General features: G+C 48.1%; 3 protein-coding genes across 3 annotated transcripts; 1 reads left to right on the plus strand and 2 right to left on the minus strand.

The window, feature by feature from the left end:
• On the plus strand, positions 1 to 418 carry BO85DRAFT_24003 (uncharacterized protein). Its single transcript, XM_025654832.1, has one exon. It carries the CDS (start codon positions 84 to 86, stop codon positions 303 to 305), a length of 222 nt encoding a protein of 73 aa, XP_025521366.1. The 5' UTR covers positions 1 to 83; the 3' UTR covers positions 306 to 418.
• Positions 419 to 4,893: 4,475 nt separating this feature from the next.
• BO85DRAFT_483289 (uncharacterized protein) lies at positions 4,894 to 5,210 on the minus strand (the record flags this gene model as incomplete). Its single annotated transcript, XM_025663149.1, has 2 exons — positions 4,894 to 5,053; positions 5,104 to 5,210. 2 exons carry the CDS (start codon positions 5,208 to 5,210, stop codon positions 4,894 to 4,896), a joined length of 267 nt encoding a protein of 88 aa, XP_025521367.1.
• Positions 5,211 to 10,631: 5,421 nt separating this feature from the next.
• BO85DRAFT_24261 (uncharacterized protein) lies at positions 10,632 to 11,561 on the minus strand. Its single transcript, XM_025654854.1, has 2 exons — positions 11,500 to 11,561; positions 10,632 to 11,348 (listed from the first exon to the last, which is right to left on the minus strand). Exon 2 carries the CDS (start codon positions 11,180 to 11,182, stop codon positions 10,733 to 10,735), a length of 450 nt encoding a protein of 149 aa, XP_025521368.1. The 5' UTR covers positions 11,183 to 11,348; positions 11,500 to 11,561; the 3' UTR covers positions 10,632 to 10,732.
• Positions 11,562 to 15,645: the final 4,084 nt, after the last annotated feature.

Consider the following 15,645-nt stretch of genomic DNA (forward strand, 5'->3'; position numbering starts at 1 on the left):
AGCAGTGCCAAAAAAAAAAATAAAAAATCGAAAAAATAACGCCAAAAAATCATCCCAATTCCCAGAACATTGGCAGGGTACCCATGTATGGTATTGTAAAAAGCATCGTGTTTTTTACCCTTTCCTCTCACTCTCACACCTTTCCCTTCCAAAAGATAGGGAAGGGAAAGAGTTGTCCGGGGAGAGAAAAAATAGAGGTAAAAAAAATCATCGAAAATAACACGAAGAGACAATTAAACATAAAGGATAATTATCTATCTTTTTCTTTTCCTTTTTCGAAGCAAAAAAACCAACAGGGAAGGTAGGTAAGAAAATAAGGAAAAGAAAAGAGGCGGCCCTCATCCCCCCCTCCCCCTTCCTGGTGATCAGGAAAACCAGGGAAGGGAAGGGAAGGGAAGGGAAGGGAAAATTACCATGGCCAGTCCAACTAGACCAGAGCCGGGCATGGTGCGGGTTGCAGGGAACGCCAAACGGCCAGGCAGACGGAGGGAAGGACATGTTCAGCGAAGAAAAAAAAAGCATCCTCCGTCATGAAGAGCGACCGGGCTGCAGGCGGGGCGACCCAGACTGGTAGGCCCGAGCAGTGCCAGAGGGAGAGAGGGAGGAGGCAGAAATTGGGAAGGACGGATGGGGTGTGGGTGCAACTAGTGATCCCAAGGAGCAGGACAAGCCCGCCAGAAGCACCGCCGCCGGTGGATCTCTCCGGCCATGAGGCAGAGGCCATCGGCGGGCTCCATCTTTCATTCCTTTTCGCCAAAAGATGCGCACCACACCACACACCCCCATTTCTCCTGCTTCAACACTCCTTTTGGGGGTGGGAGGCAACATCGAACGACAGACGGCAAGAATGGGCTAGTGTGGGTATGGGGCGAAAAAAAAATAATAACAAAAATAACAAGAAGTATAGAAATAGAAACAAAAATAGAAGGTAAAGAACAAAACACGAAGAGGAAAATAAAATACAAAACGAATATCAAACCAGATCCACTGAGGAATCCAGTCGATGCAAATTGCAGATCCAGTCAAATGGTAGTTTTAGTTAAGCATAAGAAAAGAGTATGACACAAGATAGGCGTGGGAGGAACTAGGATCGAAGGAGGAACAGGGGGGAAATTGAGATAATCCAAACATCTACCACCAAACCAGAATTGGTAGTCATGGATGTCTACAGATCAATCTCGCAGGAAAGAACAGCAAATAGGCACACTGGAGAGTCATGATAGGAGAATGTATGTGTTGGCACAGGGTATGTGTGTGTGGTATTGTGGTATTGATGCAATTCTGGTTTCATACTTCCCCAAGGAGTGACAGACAAGAGAGAGCAACTGACTTACCAGGAGTAGTACTGAAGAAAGTGTGAATCCACGCTGGCGGGGATGATGAGAAGCAGGTACCCCGTTTCACTTTGCTGGGGTTGGTTTGGTTTTGGGTTGCTGGTAACTACTAAAAGTAGGTCCCAACCTTAGCCGTGGCAGCGGAGTGACGTTGACTTTATCGGCCTTGTTGCACACACACTCACACAATCAACTCAACTTGGACTGCGTCTTCTTATCCCACTGTCTGCTGCTTCTTCTGTTGTTGTTGTCACGTCGTTTTAACTTGCGGCTCTTTCACTTGCTTTCCCTTCCAGATAGACTCGTAAACTTTGGGAAATGTAAGGATGACCAAGATAAGATCCTCCAAATGACGCCAATGCAGGGAAAAGAGTCAGTAGTGGGGAACAAGTCATGTAACAATCCGAGATTCAAGACGAGAAGAGTAGGGGGGGAGAGATTTTAAGATTTAGGTAGAACAAGTGAAAGTCAAAATTGATGAAAGAGGGGTGGGTGGAAGGAGGTTAATGAGGGGACGGGAGAGTGGATCGGGGGGATCGCTAAGGGACCGCCAATTCGAGACGAAATCCAAGATGAGACAGACGCCCCAGGACGGTGTGGTGAATCGCAGGTACCTGAAGGATGGATAAACGGGGCATGGGATTGGAAATTATCGGGTTATTATCGGATGAGGGGGTTTGGGATTGGAGATGGGAATGACGGATAGACTCGGGTAAAGGACACACGCAGTGCAAGTCAGTCTTGGAGGGGGGTGATGGGAAAGGGGAGGAGAGAAGAGAGGGAGGGATGATCAGATATAGACCAGAGATATAGAGAGAAAGGATACGGGCTAATTAAGTATGCGCCAGTGTGATTTTAGGTACGATGTTAGGTAGGTAGGCAGGTAGGAAAAGTAGGTAAAGTAGGTAACTAAGTTAGCTAGCTAAACTAGCTAGAAGGAGTAGTAGAAGGGGGAGGCATGTCAGCCAAAGCCGGGGTAAATCGAACGAGCGTGCGCGAGCCGCGTAGGGGGAAACGAACAGCAGGCTAGCTATGGACATAACAAAAGCCATCCTGGCTGGTATATCCTCCTCCTCCTGCTCCTCTCGAATCCTGGATTTATCACGGTAGATCGTATGGAGTCACTACCCACTAGCTAGTAAAGAAAGCAGTAGTTCACCAATAACCAGACATGTTTCCCCGACTATCACCCCCGCCATAAGCCCATGAGAAGGGAACGAGAGGGAGAGGAGACCATGATTAACGAAGGATATTAATGCCATCATATATCTACTTAGTGCGGGAGGGATTTTCGGTTGGGAGAGGAAGGATTCAACGAGGGAGGGGGAGGCTGTGTCAAGTTAGGCGTGAGCCGCCTGGGCCTACTACTTACTTACTATTACCTACACCTCTTTTTGGGAGGGGGGAAGTGGGAAAGAAACACAGGAGGCGGGAAATAATTCGACGGGAGGACAGACGCCCCATGAGGGATCAGAGCTACTACTAACTAACGAACTAACCAACTAACTACATCTGAGCGTGTATTCCTGGCGGCTCAATTACTACCGTGCACGGTCGGGATGACCATCCCATGCCCATCCCACCGCCTCGATAACTAAAGGAGGGAGGGAGGGGGGGCGGAGCGCTATGAAGTGTTGTTGTCAAGATATCCACCGGGTCATCATCCTATAGCGGAAGAGAGGAGAGAGAGAGGGATGGAGGGTGGAAGGGGAGAGGGGGACTCACTCAGGAATGTTGCGAGCGATTGATTGACTAACTGACTAACTGACCGATTGATTGATTGATTGCTCGATTTCTCCATGATGGTCGATGGTTGAGGAATCTTATCGGGTCGTCTGCCATTCTCCGCATTCTTTTTCTGTTACTGTACTAGTAGAGGTCTACATAAACAGCCAATTGGCAAAAACGTCATATGAAACCCACCCCCCAATCATGTTTTGCTATGCTATGTTTCTCATCCCCTTCTTTTTGATTCCTCCTGATCATATGAAAAGTAGAACCATAAAATCAATCCCATGATACACTCCCACAACTCCATTCAAACTGAAAAGAACTGAACTGAACTGATTGAGGGGTTGGCTGCAGGGGTGGGGCAAAAGCGGTCACTTCAACCACGGCTCCGCCCCTGACGAAAAGAGAGTAAGTTGTAAGTTGATTTGATTTGATGTGCACCGGTCAGTCATGGATCGGGGAAGCCCAGAAATCTAAAAAAGAATCCACTTTTTGCCTTTTTCGGGCAGAGTCGATCGACCAGCTCTTTTGCTCAGTATCTAAGTAAGTAAGATATGTAACTGGGAGTGTTCTTAAGAATCAAGTAATATTCAACATGGTATACTGCATAGTATAACACACTCTAATATACTGAGAACAGCAAGTAAAAATAAAAAAGTAAAGAAAGAAAAATGTAAGATGAAAGTGGTATACGGAGTAGTGGACGGCCCTATTCCCCATCCGTCAATTCAGTAACAATACGGGGTTAGTCAGTTCCCTCTTCCTCTTGTTCCTCTCCTCCATGGTCTTGTTTCTCTCTCGCTGCACTATTAAATCATCACCCATTCTCACATCGTCATCGAGCAGCTGCCATTTAACTAAGTAGCTAGTTAACTTACCTAATATTTCCCTAGGGGGCGATCTTTAGTAAGCCCAGCCAGCAAACCACCACACTTACTTACATAACTACTTACATACACATCCATACATACTTCGTCCCCTCTCCAATACTACCCTATCTATCGTCATAGCCCATCTAAATCAAACATCAAGTTCCTGAAACCCGTACGACAACCATCATCCCAGTGACATACCTATCTTAGCTCACGGAAGGAGGAAGGGGCAAGAAAGTAAAACCAAAAAGACAAAAAAGGACAACTCAATCAAACGGCCGCCTCCTCTTCCCAGGGCTCAGATCTCGGGGGTTGTGAGAGGACGGGTGATTATTGCATGGCGTCAAGGCGGCACCCGTTCGGATTGGTCCCAGAGAGTGAGAAGAGGGTCTGGAGAAGATTTGGGACGCCCCAGCAACTTGCATCCCATCCAATTGCTACACATCGAATCGGGTATGCGCTCGACCCGGCAACTGCTCCATCCCCCATCTTTCTGTCTCTGTCTCTCTCTCTCTCTTTGGGCCTCCTCCGGCTGGATTTCGTGACCCTCCCAATCTGGCAAACGCGGTCCGAGCTCTGCGGCCCATATGCGCGCGCCTTTACACAGTAGCTCCCCTCCCCTCTCTTATCCTCTTCCGACACTTCCCTCGGGCTCTGATCATCTAAGCCTTCGTAGTCACTATATCCAGCCTACACCACAACGCACACTCACAATAAAATCCTTGAAATGGGGTCATACTAATATCATGCTCAAAACCAAGCACTTACCGGATGATGGGAGGGCAAGACACAAAGAAAAGGGGAGAATGGAAGAGCCGAGAGAGAAAGAAACATGGCGCACACACACATGGATAGTAGTGAGGGAAAATGATCGATGACCTCGGTTGTCATCATCACCGCCCATCATCATACCCGCACTTTAGTCGTCAACGATCCATCCCGGCCGCACCGGTGACCTATTTCCAACCCAATAGAACCCTCTCAACAATAAGACCAAAGACCACTGGTTTCGTCAGCCTCCATAGAGCATTCATAACCAGTAGAGGACAGCGCAACCCGTGGTGGTCTGTGACGAGTAGACGGAACCGCATGACGACCAGATGCCCAAGAGGAGGACTGTGCGCCGCGTCAACTTTCCTCTGTACCAGTCTGCCTGCTTCGCTCACATCTCTTCGGCTCCTCCGTCGCTCCCGCCACTGCGGCCGGAGTTCAAGGAGATGGCCGTCTGCTCAGTAACCCTGCTCCGCGGGTCCGACTGACCGCTGACGTTCATGTGCCCAGTTGATCGACCTTCTGGTAGGAGGGAAGAAAGAATAGTAAGAAAAATAATGATAATTAAATGAAAAATATAATTAAATCAAAATAAAAAGGAAAGAAAAGAATTAACGTGCCTGTCACCAGGGCAGCATCAATGTCTAGATTCGAGGTCTTCCACTGGACCGGTCGACGGTTCCAGTCAGGCTCCGTCGGGATCCGTGCAGAAAGTCTTTGCTCCAATGTGCCAGCAGGGATCCCCCGGGGATGCTCGATCGGGATGAAAGAAGGCAGAAGCGGAGCTTTCCCTTCCTAAACAAAAGCCACCCCTTCCCCCCCAAAGCCCCAAATGGTCCTAGTCCTCCATGACATATACCGTGCCTATCCCACGCACGCTCGAATACGAAGGGCGTGGAGACTGGGTGCAGGGAAGGGGGTTGGCAAATAATAACGATAATATTATTAATAATGATTTTAATCAGGAAAAAAAGCCAAAAAGAGAAAAGGAAAGAAAGGAAATCAGAGCGGAACAATAGGGAAGAAAGCGTCCCACACGACGGCGATCATCTTAAGAGCCCTCAGGCCAAAGCAGCAGTAGGGGCCGGACTAGGTCGCTAGGAGAAAACCAATAAAGCCCTGCCCAACTCTAAAATGTTTAGGGTTGAATCGACTGGAATTGTCGGTAACTTTGTCAGGATTCAGGGGGGCACCGTTCCTAGAGCTTATATTGGACCGTCGCCAAAACTTTCGCGGGAGATCCCCAGCAGATCCAAAAGCCATAGGCGACTGCTGCTGCTGCTACTGCTGGGGCTGTGAATCTGAGCTATCTTATTGTTGCCCGGCGAGTCCACCCACGGAAGCGCCGACAGACGCGCGAGCACGACTCTTGGGCCTTTTTTTTCCCGCTACTAGCATGGTTTTGCGGCTCATCTTTGGTCAACAGCAGGTGCAATTCTGGTAGGAGATCGTCCTTCCAGACCGGGTGGTAAGGGACTGGTCCGATAGTAAGGTCCCGACAAAGTGGGTGAGCAGTAGACGATCGCACCGGTGGGTGCTTGTCGAAACTCAATTCCATCCTGGAAGACCGGGGGGAGGGGAATAAAAAAAAGCATTCATTAAAACTAGTCTTACAATAGGCTCTACCACAGTGGAAGATCGCACTATTCCTCGATTACCCGGCACGAATTGGATTTTGATCGTCAGGTAACCCTCGTTGACAGGCCGGTGGTGGTGGTGGTGACTTGCTTGCTGGCTTGCTGACATTTATTCCTCCGGAGGCGGTGGGCCAGCAATGACAGACCCAGTGCTAGGAAACTCTAAGCTGGGTTGCTCTCGAGCCTCAGGCACTATGTGTGTTAGTGGATATCGCATGGTGACGGATGATCCATTTGCATGTTGGGAGATGAGGAACGAGAGTAAAGAGGGATCTTGGAGAAGTGACCTCCGTTTGCATGGTCAATCCATCCCGTAACAGGAGCTACTAAGAAGCTGCGACAGACTTGGCTTCATACAAGCCGTGCCTGCCTGACAGGATTATGGTGGTGACGAGGAAGCCCTTACTATACCAGAAACTCAAATGGTTACCGAGAGAGGACCATACATATAGTATTGCATGCAGCTGCAAGAGCCACCGGGGGAAAGATCAAACTCTTGGGTGCCTGGTGCATACATGGGCCGATGGTCAAGTGAGGATGCACCTCATGTACTACTACGACACGGTGACTGGTAACAAAAGTCTACTTGATCCAGGAAACTCCGATGAAGGTCCTGTTCAGCCAAGTTGATGATCAGCGACCCAAAGCAGGAGGCAACCCTAGAGAAGAATGAAAGGTTCACTTGCTGCACTCCAGACAGGCTCTCGAGCTATATGCTATGCTATGTTGGCAGTCTAGGATCCTGCGCATTCATCAGCTAACTCAACAGTAGTGTCCAATCCAAGGTGCCCCAGCATGGAACTAGGAGGCATATAGCTCGAATCCATACCTACAGCTTCCAGTTAGTTGCCATCATCCCTTACTGATGGGTAACGAAGCCTCGTATTCCGAACCAGCGCCCCGGGACGGCTTCGGTTAGAGAGAGCGAAGAAAAAGAAAAGGTAGACTGGAGCGAGAGTGGATTGTAGTTAATTAACCCCATATATTGACACATCTTTAATATCGAGTTCGTTAGTCGCTGGAGTATCTAAGCGATCATGTCTTTGAAATGATATTCATAGGTAATAGTACTAACTGCATCCTAAGAGGCAAAGGAGAATGGCATTGATTGCGTGGCAGATGATTCGACATACCAAGCAGGCATGTTTCTCTCTCTCTCCAATCTACGTGGACGTACTGCTTCGTATCCAAGGCGAGTGGGAGGAACGAAACCGACCCGACCGGTCTGGGTCCGGTCCCAGGATCCAGTCAGTGTCCGTGCCATTTTTCTGGGCTGGCAGTGCCTACTTTTTCCCCACCGAATCTGAGTCACTGGACTCCCTAGTTCTCCGTATTCCACAATCCTGAAAGTCCCCACGTTCTTGAGGGCTAGTACTAGTATAGTAGATAATGTGGCCCTTGTTGCATGTCCGCTATGTGTGGCTAAATGGAGCGAGAGCGAGACCAAAGAGAGGAGCCAACAGAGGGGATTCGCACAAATAAAAACCGAAGAGACAGCGCGCTAAGTGATTTGCCCGGCTCCAGATGCATCCAGTAGCGCCACGGACGGTGTACCGTAGACTTGGGCCAGGAAATGAACGCGACCAGAGAGTGTGGTTTGGGTCATGGCTAGCTCAGCTAGTTAGTTAGGTTGGTTGGTTAGTTAGTTAGGTCGGTCGGTGGAAGGTCTTGCTCCGGTCCGGGAAGTTGGGTTTACCCCGTTTAGGTAACGCGGGCAGGCACCATGTGAATGGTGATTGGAAGAAATGGGTTCAAGACAGGCGGGTTGTCGGAGGAGAGAAAAAGGAGGAGATGGGGGAAATGCTGCTAGGTTACTAGTATCTCGTAGGTTGTTGTCTGAGCGGATCGTCCTAGCAGATAATAGTAGTAACTAGTAGATGGTATCAAAAGTGGTACCAAACGGGGAATGACTATCGACCCAGTCAACTACTGTTACTAATAAGTATGTACGATGTACTTAGTATTCATCCCTCCATCATACACATTACAGTTATCAGGTGCTTCAAAATCTCCCGAGAGAGAGAGAGAGTGTGTGTGTGTGTGTGCTTGAGAGAGAGAGGAAGGGAGGGAGAGATTTGGAACTGTAGACTAGCATCCAAAAGGGAAGCGTCAACAGAAACAGCGGACGCGGCAGGTGGCGCTATCCTTGACAGAAGAAGAAATGCCGCACAATGACAGGGTCGTCTGGATCTAACAGGCGATCATCGCCCCCCCTCCCCAAGAATGTCGAACCAAACAGGCCAGAACGGGGGTGGACGACGTAAGTAAAAAAGCAGCAGACACGAGTTCGGTCGCTGTTACCAAACCCCCACCACTAGTATCAACTAGTACTAGCCGGTACTGTATAGTAGATCATTGTAATTAAATGAAGGTGTGGTTCCCGTTCCAAACCACAGACTGGATGGAGTGCAGTAAGTAGTAACAGTGCTCCGAAGAGAGAAGACCACAACTGCACTACTCATCTATTTACATGAGGGTTTCTGGCTGATCCAAGTACCATTTGACGCTATGACGGAAGGGATGTCAGTCAGTGACAAAAAAAAAAAAAGAAAAGAAAATAAAGAGTTGAGAATGGGGGAGAAGTATACAGTAGAAATCATATCTACTGTAGTTCATTGTCAAACAAATTCCATAACTATCTAACCTAAACTCAGCCAGTTTCTAAATCTCTTTCACGCGTGTGAAGAAAACATGGAGAGATGTCAATGGGCATTTCCCATCCGGGAATCAGGATTCGGAATCCCATGCAGGGCACAGGATACGGTGCCTTTTTCCCCCTCTGCACGCTTAACGCAGGTGGCCTATTCGAGTAATGGGAGGGGAGTTCCTGCTATGTGTACCTCCGTATTGCCCCTGCACCGGATTATACAGTAAGTAGTGGTCAGTAGTCAGAAGAGATAGGGCATCCCGTGTGCCAGCATTTCAACAATCCCCCAACGCACTTGGTGCATGAGTGACCGCAATTCCATCTTCATTCATTTCCGCATGCGCCACTACTACGGGGCGTTCCCATCCCCTCCCTCCTACTAATGACTAGTTACTACGTAGGTATACATATGCAAAAGAAAGAAGAGGAAAAAAGGGAACCAAGCGCCCACTTTTGCCCGTCCCTCCCGGGCGGCGGCGGCGGCGACGGCATGTTGGCCACGCACGGTGCGCATTGCCAGAAGCCTGAGGTCTGTCTGAAATGGATAGCCAGCAGCCGAACAGATCTGATGATAGGTTCCCAGATATGTTATCCTGCATAAGCTAGGACGCACTGTGCCACGCCTCGAGCTCGTGTAGAAATATGATTTGGTCAATGGTGGCAATCGCCAAAAAGGGCGCCAATCGGCCGGGGAAAAGGACCGCATTCAAAGGATTCTCATTGGATGAAGGAAAAGGGAGGGAGTGATTTTCCAGTACTACGGGGGGCCACAGAGCCTGAGGATGACTTCAAATCTCCCCCAAACAAAAACATGTCAGGTGGCTCAATATCATCATCATCATCATGCAGTCGAGTTCTATCGTGACGGGATCGTTTTCCAGAGTGTAGGTGTTGTCATCAATAATATATGCCCCTCTTTTTGGTTTAAACTATTTAGGTAGGTAGATACATACTTCGACCCATTGATCCCTTGCGATCCCCTCAACCTGGATACTGGGAACACCTACATATTTCCTCCCCCAGTCTCCTTCTTCCCCTTCTCTCCAGGTGCCTGTACCTACGTCGTACATCAACGAACTACTAGTTGCACACATGGCCTGGTACCCACCCGACTTGCTACTTTTACTGCTAGGCCACACTACTCCATCTCGCACGCTGGCTTGGCAATCATCCGAAAATCGGGGGAAGGGCATTCATCGGCTTTACGAGGTTTGGAACTTAGCTGCCTTCCACCTCCGGGATAGTGAGTCTGGAGACGCTCCAGCAAGAGTGGGAAATGATAACCAGAGGCCCTTTTCTGCTGGTCTGGCGAATAAGAATGGGGTCCATGATAATCAGTTTCGGAATGACTTCCTCTAGGCTCTAGCGAATCTCCAATTACGGCGATCGGTCGGGCGCTCCCAGGACATGGGACCTAAATCCAACGAGGGATCCACTGATGGCAATAGTTCCGGATAGCGCTTGTCCGCGCTGTTTACTTACGTCTTTCCTACGATCATCCACCCTCCACCCATTAAAACGGGTCACGACCCAAACCATTCATTTCTGCGTGGATGGTTCGATGCGGAGAAAAACCAGTTCTGTCAGTCCCCCTTTGATGATGCTGCACTAATACACTAGACTAGCTGGGGGCATTTATTCATTCCTGAAGGTCGACAACACTACTACGTAGTAGTTAGCCGCTATCTCCGGCACAGCTTTAGGTAATAAACGCAGGATGGAGATCCCACGGGATACTGTCTACCGGGATACTGACTGGGCGGTACGCTTGGGCAAAGCCATCAACCGCTCACTAGTCTTCCTTAGCTCTTGACCCCTACCAGCCATTCCGATCGGGGGATGCCTTCTTTGGCACAGCGGGACTGGCGCGCGCACATACACACACACACACACACACACACACACACACAATGCAACGCGCTTCGTCATGCGATCGATCCTGTAGGCTGTAGTGGACTGACTCGACCTCACCCACCGGGACATTGATCCCAGCAATAGAATCAGGGATGGGAGAATCAGGACCTGGACACCGTCCGTGCCCCAGAGACGAGGCAACCAAAAGGCGAGGATACAGTAGCATAATAATACATGACACAGTAAGTAGCAGGTACAGTAGGCCCGAACCCCCACACCCCATCCCTTGACTGTGCACTGCTCGTTGAGGATCAGCCGGAATAATATCATCAGCATACCTATTAGAGGGATGAGGAATGACTGGTCATAGGGTTGGCGACGTGACCTGTCGTGGTTTTCTTTTTTCTTTTCAATTTATTTTTCTTTCCTCATCACTTTCTTTCTGGCCGTCCTGCCGTCCTAGTTGGCCCTGCAGGATGAGGGCGACGCTAGACTAGGGCACCTGCTGGTGTCAGAAGTGTGTCCTCTGTTTCACAACCTCAGAAAAAGGGTTAAGCAGGAGCTCAGGCTTGCTTGATGCACACTCAGATGAGGATGGTAACACACGCTCAGCTTGTCTTGATTGGAAAAGCCCATTGTCTGTGGGCACCAACCTGGAATGGGGGCTTTTGAGTTACGGCTGATGGATCATGGATGTCGATCAGCCATGGCCATCTTCTTGAGTCTCCATCGCCCGCCATTCCTCGCCATCCTCCTTCTCATCATCTCGGGTCCGACCCTGCCATGTTCCCCTAATAACTCCGTGGTAATTTCAAAACTACGTAGTCATCATCCCATTCATGAATCTACTAGTATCAAACTGGTCTGTTCAGAGCTCGGCAATAATCCAGCAATCATGCTATTCCTTGGCATCAATCCATGCAGTGCCCCCCCTTCGGTAGATGTTAGATTAATTTTAATTTAGCATGTCGACCAGTTTTCCAAACCATGTGGCTCATCCTCACAATTGACCGCAAAATGGCTAGGGGTAACCTGGCTTGACCAACTCCGGCGTAGTCTGACTGAGGTTGTCCGGATGTCCAGTGAGAAGTCCTGGTGGCCCATCCGCTTGTCGCTGCTAACCACGAAGCCATGGAGATTAGTGGCTTCGAGTGAATGCAGTGTTGATCCCCATAGATGGTATCTATCTATCTAGTCAACGAATACCCCTACGAATTTAGCGCTATCCTTTAGGCACATCACAAATCGTCGAATTAATTTTCCAAGAAATTGTTCCCACCCCCTACTAACTACTAACGGAGTACTAGTATTGAAGGGACCCAGCCGCGCGCACATGGAAGAAGGACCCAGTATTCAGCAGGACTAGTTCTGCTCTTAGTCGCTTGCTCTTTGACCTATTCATGCCACTTCTCACACCGCAACCAATATCGCCTTCAGCTTGGGTCGTCATTCTATGGTAGCGGTGTTATTGCTTTTGCCCGTCTGCATGCACCCCATTCCGATGAAGGCAGTATCTACTTAGACGGTCGCACAGTCTTTTCGTCCCTAGATGCTTTGAGCAAGCTTCTAGATCTCTTTCTAGGCACCAAGCCACTCCCCCTTGCCTGTCAAAACTTATTTTCTTTTTTTCTTTCAGCCTTTTTCCCTTCTTTTTTTTCTTCTATTCTTTTTTATGTAATTTTTAATCTTCCAGTCGACCTTCCCATTTTGAATAATTTCCCTCCCTTCATGCTCTCAACATGACTTGCTGGTTTCTCCTGCCGGCTCATTCCATGGCAGCCCACACGTTGATTCTTAACTAATACTGCATTGCTCAACGCCTTGTCAGCCACGCTTTTGGGTCGATGAGTGGAGGAGGAGGAGGAGAACAAAGTGGACCATCACCATCTACTCACACAGTGCTTACTCCTTCCAGCGCAAGTGCCAAGTACTTCGATCCAATTCTTTCTCTCTTTACACCGCGACCACCCACTTGATACCGATACTAGTAGTAAGTAATTACATCGCCAGCCTTGTTCATGGATATTACCATTATGTAGTCTCCCCCCTCTCTCTTCCCCCCTTCATCCCGCCTTTTCCACTCCTCTCAGACTATGCAACTAGACCAGGTACACCCATCCCTAATAGTCACTAGCCCGGTTATAGTAATCAGTAATATAGCTAGCCACCTGCGAATTCCCCCACAGTCTAGCCAGGGATCCAGATCCCGACCACCACCCAGCCTAGCAGCACCACCACCACCATGCCAGAAAAAACGTGGCTCGGGGCCATCGGCGCGTGTGTTAAGATTTTTTTTTATTACTTTTGCGGAAATTTCTGCGACAGCTTCGAGACATCAGGCCTTTCTTCCATCCAATCCGTCAGTCAGTCTCCATCCTATGACGATTTTGAGGAATTTCCTTTCTTCCTAGACCTATCTACCTACCTTACGTTAGTAAGAAAGATGATTAGTAGCAGTTGTGTTCGGAGTCAAGTTACCTCGCCTATCCCTCAATTCAGCTCTTCCTCCCTCCTTCCCCCCTTTCCCCTGGGCATTGAGGTCATGCTTGGCGCGCCAACCTCGCTGACGGGTTGCCATTCTTGCTGGGGCCGGTTCGTTAATTGACGGCCGGCCGGTCCGATTTCAATCCCTGTCTTACTACTTACTTAGTCTGAGGGGTTTTGCTCGGGACACTAAGCTAGTAGACTACTATCTAGGCAGGCATGTGGTTTAGTTAACTTTCAGTTTAGTGTGCTTCAAGTTTCTAGTTATTGCCTTCCTTGTTCTTATTTCCGAGGTGTTTACTTTTTTACTAGTATACTACTACTACTATAGACAAGGTATACACATATCACTTACTCCCACTCCCGTACGTACCTATCTTAAGTAAGTAGAATGGGGGGTTGTACAGCTTACCCAGATAGACACCCTGTCCATGTACATACTTACTTTCTTGTTCTACCCTACTTTTTGTGTAGTACCAAGATGCCCTTCTTATGTATATGTACCCATGGCGTGTATACTCCGCCGCCTTGTCCATGTGTCCGTTTACCACCCAATCAGATCTACACTTGCCATGCACAACGATATCATACCACAGCACCGGACAAGACGTTGGACGCTTGCGTAGGTACTCACTTTGTCATACGCTACATCTTGTTACAAAAGCAGTACTACTTGATTTTTCTTCTTTTTGCCCCAGTGGATTCACGCTGACTAGTAAGTAAGTAGACAGTATGAAAATAGCAGCAGCATCCATGCAGTAAACAGTAGGCTAGGTGAGAAAAGAAAAAAAAAAGAAAGAAAGAAAAGACTAGGGAACATATTCCTAGCGCAACGCCACTAGTTCCAGAATATCCGAACTCCTTCGTTTCGTTCAATAAGGGGGCGGCTTTTTTGCATTCCTTTTTTTTCTTTCTTAGACGCGGCAGCGGCAGCGGCAGCGAGCGGCAACATCATCATCATCATCGTCATCGCGGCCTTTTTATTTTATTTTATTCATTGATTAATAACTATATTAGTAGAATGTATTATTAGGTGAATAACTAGACTAGCTAGTTTTCTACCGAAAGTCAGCAATTTCTTTTTTTTTTTTTTTTTACCATTCCTAATTTAGCGTCTGAGCCACTGGTTCTTTGCGTCTCTAATTGCGGACTAGTTCGGACGCTGCTAAATGTAGATCGACATGGTATGTATGGAGATTTGTTTCACTCTTGTATCTAGCAATAGCACTACTTTACGACGGAGTGCGGAAGGCCGGCTGGCTAACTACAAAGTGACTAGTTGCAAAGCAGTTTAGTTATTCGATTAGTTAGTTACTATCATTCCGATTATTAATTTCGTCGTCGGGCGCGCGGGGGCAAAGAACTTGGACCTTATGATTTCATCGCTGATGAGGATTGGTGATGATGCTTGGTGGTGAGTGAGGTGGTCTTCACACCGTATTTTGTTCCATCAATTACAGTAATACTGCATGTTTTGTTAGTTACACTCCTTATCTATCGCTCTATCAGAAGATCAGATATCAGTGTCGTCTTCATCTTTGCTAGGAAAACAAATTAAGTCACTTACAGTATTTAGATGGAAGTTAACTCTACTTTCTTAATTAAATACTGAGGAGTTTTTAATTCTTTAAGCTTTGAAACGGGCACTTAAGCAATGCTCAACAGACCAATTGCCCAACTAGGCAGGTACTATATGTATTACACCGTTACAGTGAGTAGTGGTAGTAGTTATCCGAGTGACCGCGGCTCTCCTGATTTTATTTACTTGCATTACTACTTACAAGATAACCAACTAACTACTGACTGACTATCTAGTCATTCAAACAACGAAGTGACTATTGACTTACTCCTAACGAGTTAGCATACATCACTACTTACTCCCCTCCCGCCAAGTGCCAACACTCTTGCTGCCCCGCTCGCTCGCATTTGCAGATGATAATGGCCAGAGAAGAAGAGGAAGGAGCAGAAGGAGGAGGCTCAGCTGAAGAATCTCCTTCACTCTTTCTTTTTGAGTCTTCTGACATACTCATGCTCATCTTGGAAATGCATCCTGCAGATACTGAATGGACTGACTGCCTAGCATCTCGGGCCCGGGTTTCGGGAGGGGAGAAAAATGAGAGAGGCTGAAGACTCCTGCCTGGTACAGTATGGTGCAGAATTCCAAGTTTCGTCTAGGAGAAGATACTTAGTCAGTTGCCTGTGGCTAATGACTTGTTTTCTCAATAGTGCAGGATCCCTACTTACTCAGTATCTACTTTACTTCCCTGCCTTCCTTGGTCCTGGTGGATATTCGCCGATTAGTAGTATCATGTATG

This window comes from Aspergillus piperis (genome assembly GCF_003184755.1).
Source record: "Aspergillus piperis CBS 112811 unplaced genomic scaffold BO85scaffold_1, whole genome shotgun sequence".
Lineage (NCBI taxonomy): Eukaryota > Fungi > Ascomycota > Eurotiomycetes > Eurotiales > Aspergillaceae > Aspergillus > Aspergillus piperis.

What these genes read in the sequence shown, in the direction of transcription:
- BO85DRAFT_24003 (XM_025654832.1), top strand. Translation starts at nt 84, where the DNA reads ATGTATGGTATTGTAAAAAGCATCGTGTTTTTTACCCTTTCCTCTCAC.
- BO85DRAFT_24261 (XM_025654854.1), bottom strand. Translation starts at nt 11,182, where the DNA reads ATGCTGATGATATTATTCCGGCTGATCCTCAACGAGCAGTGCACAGTC.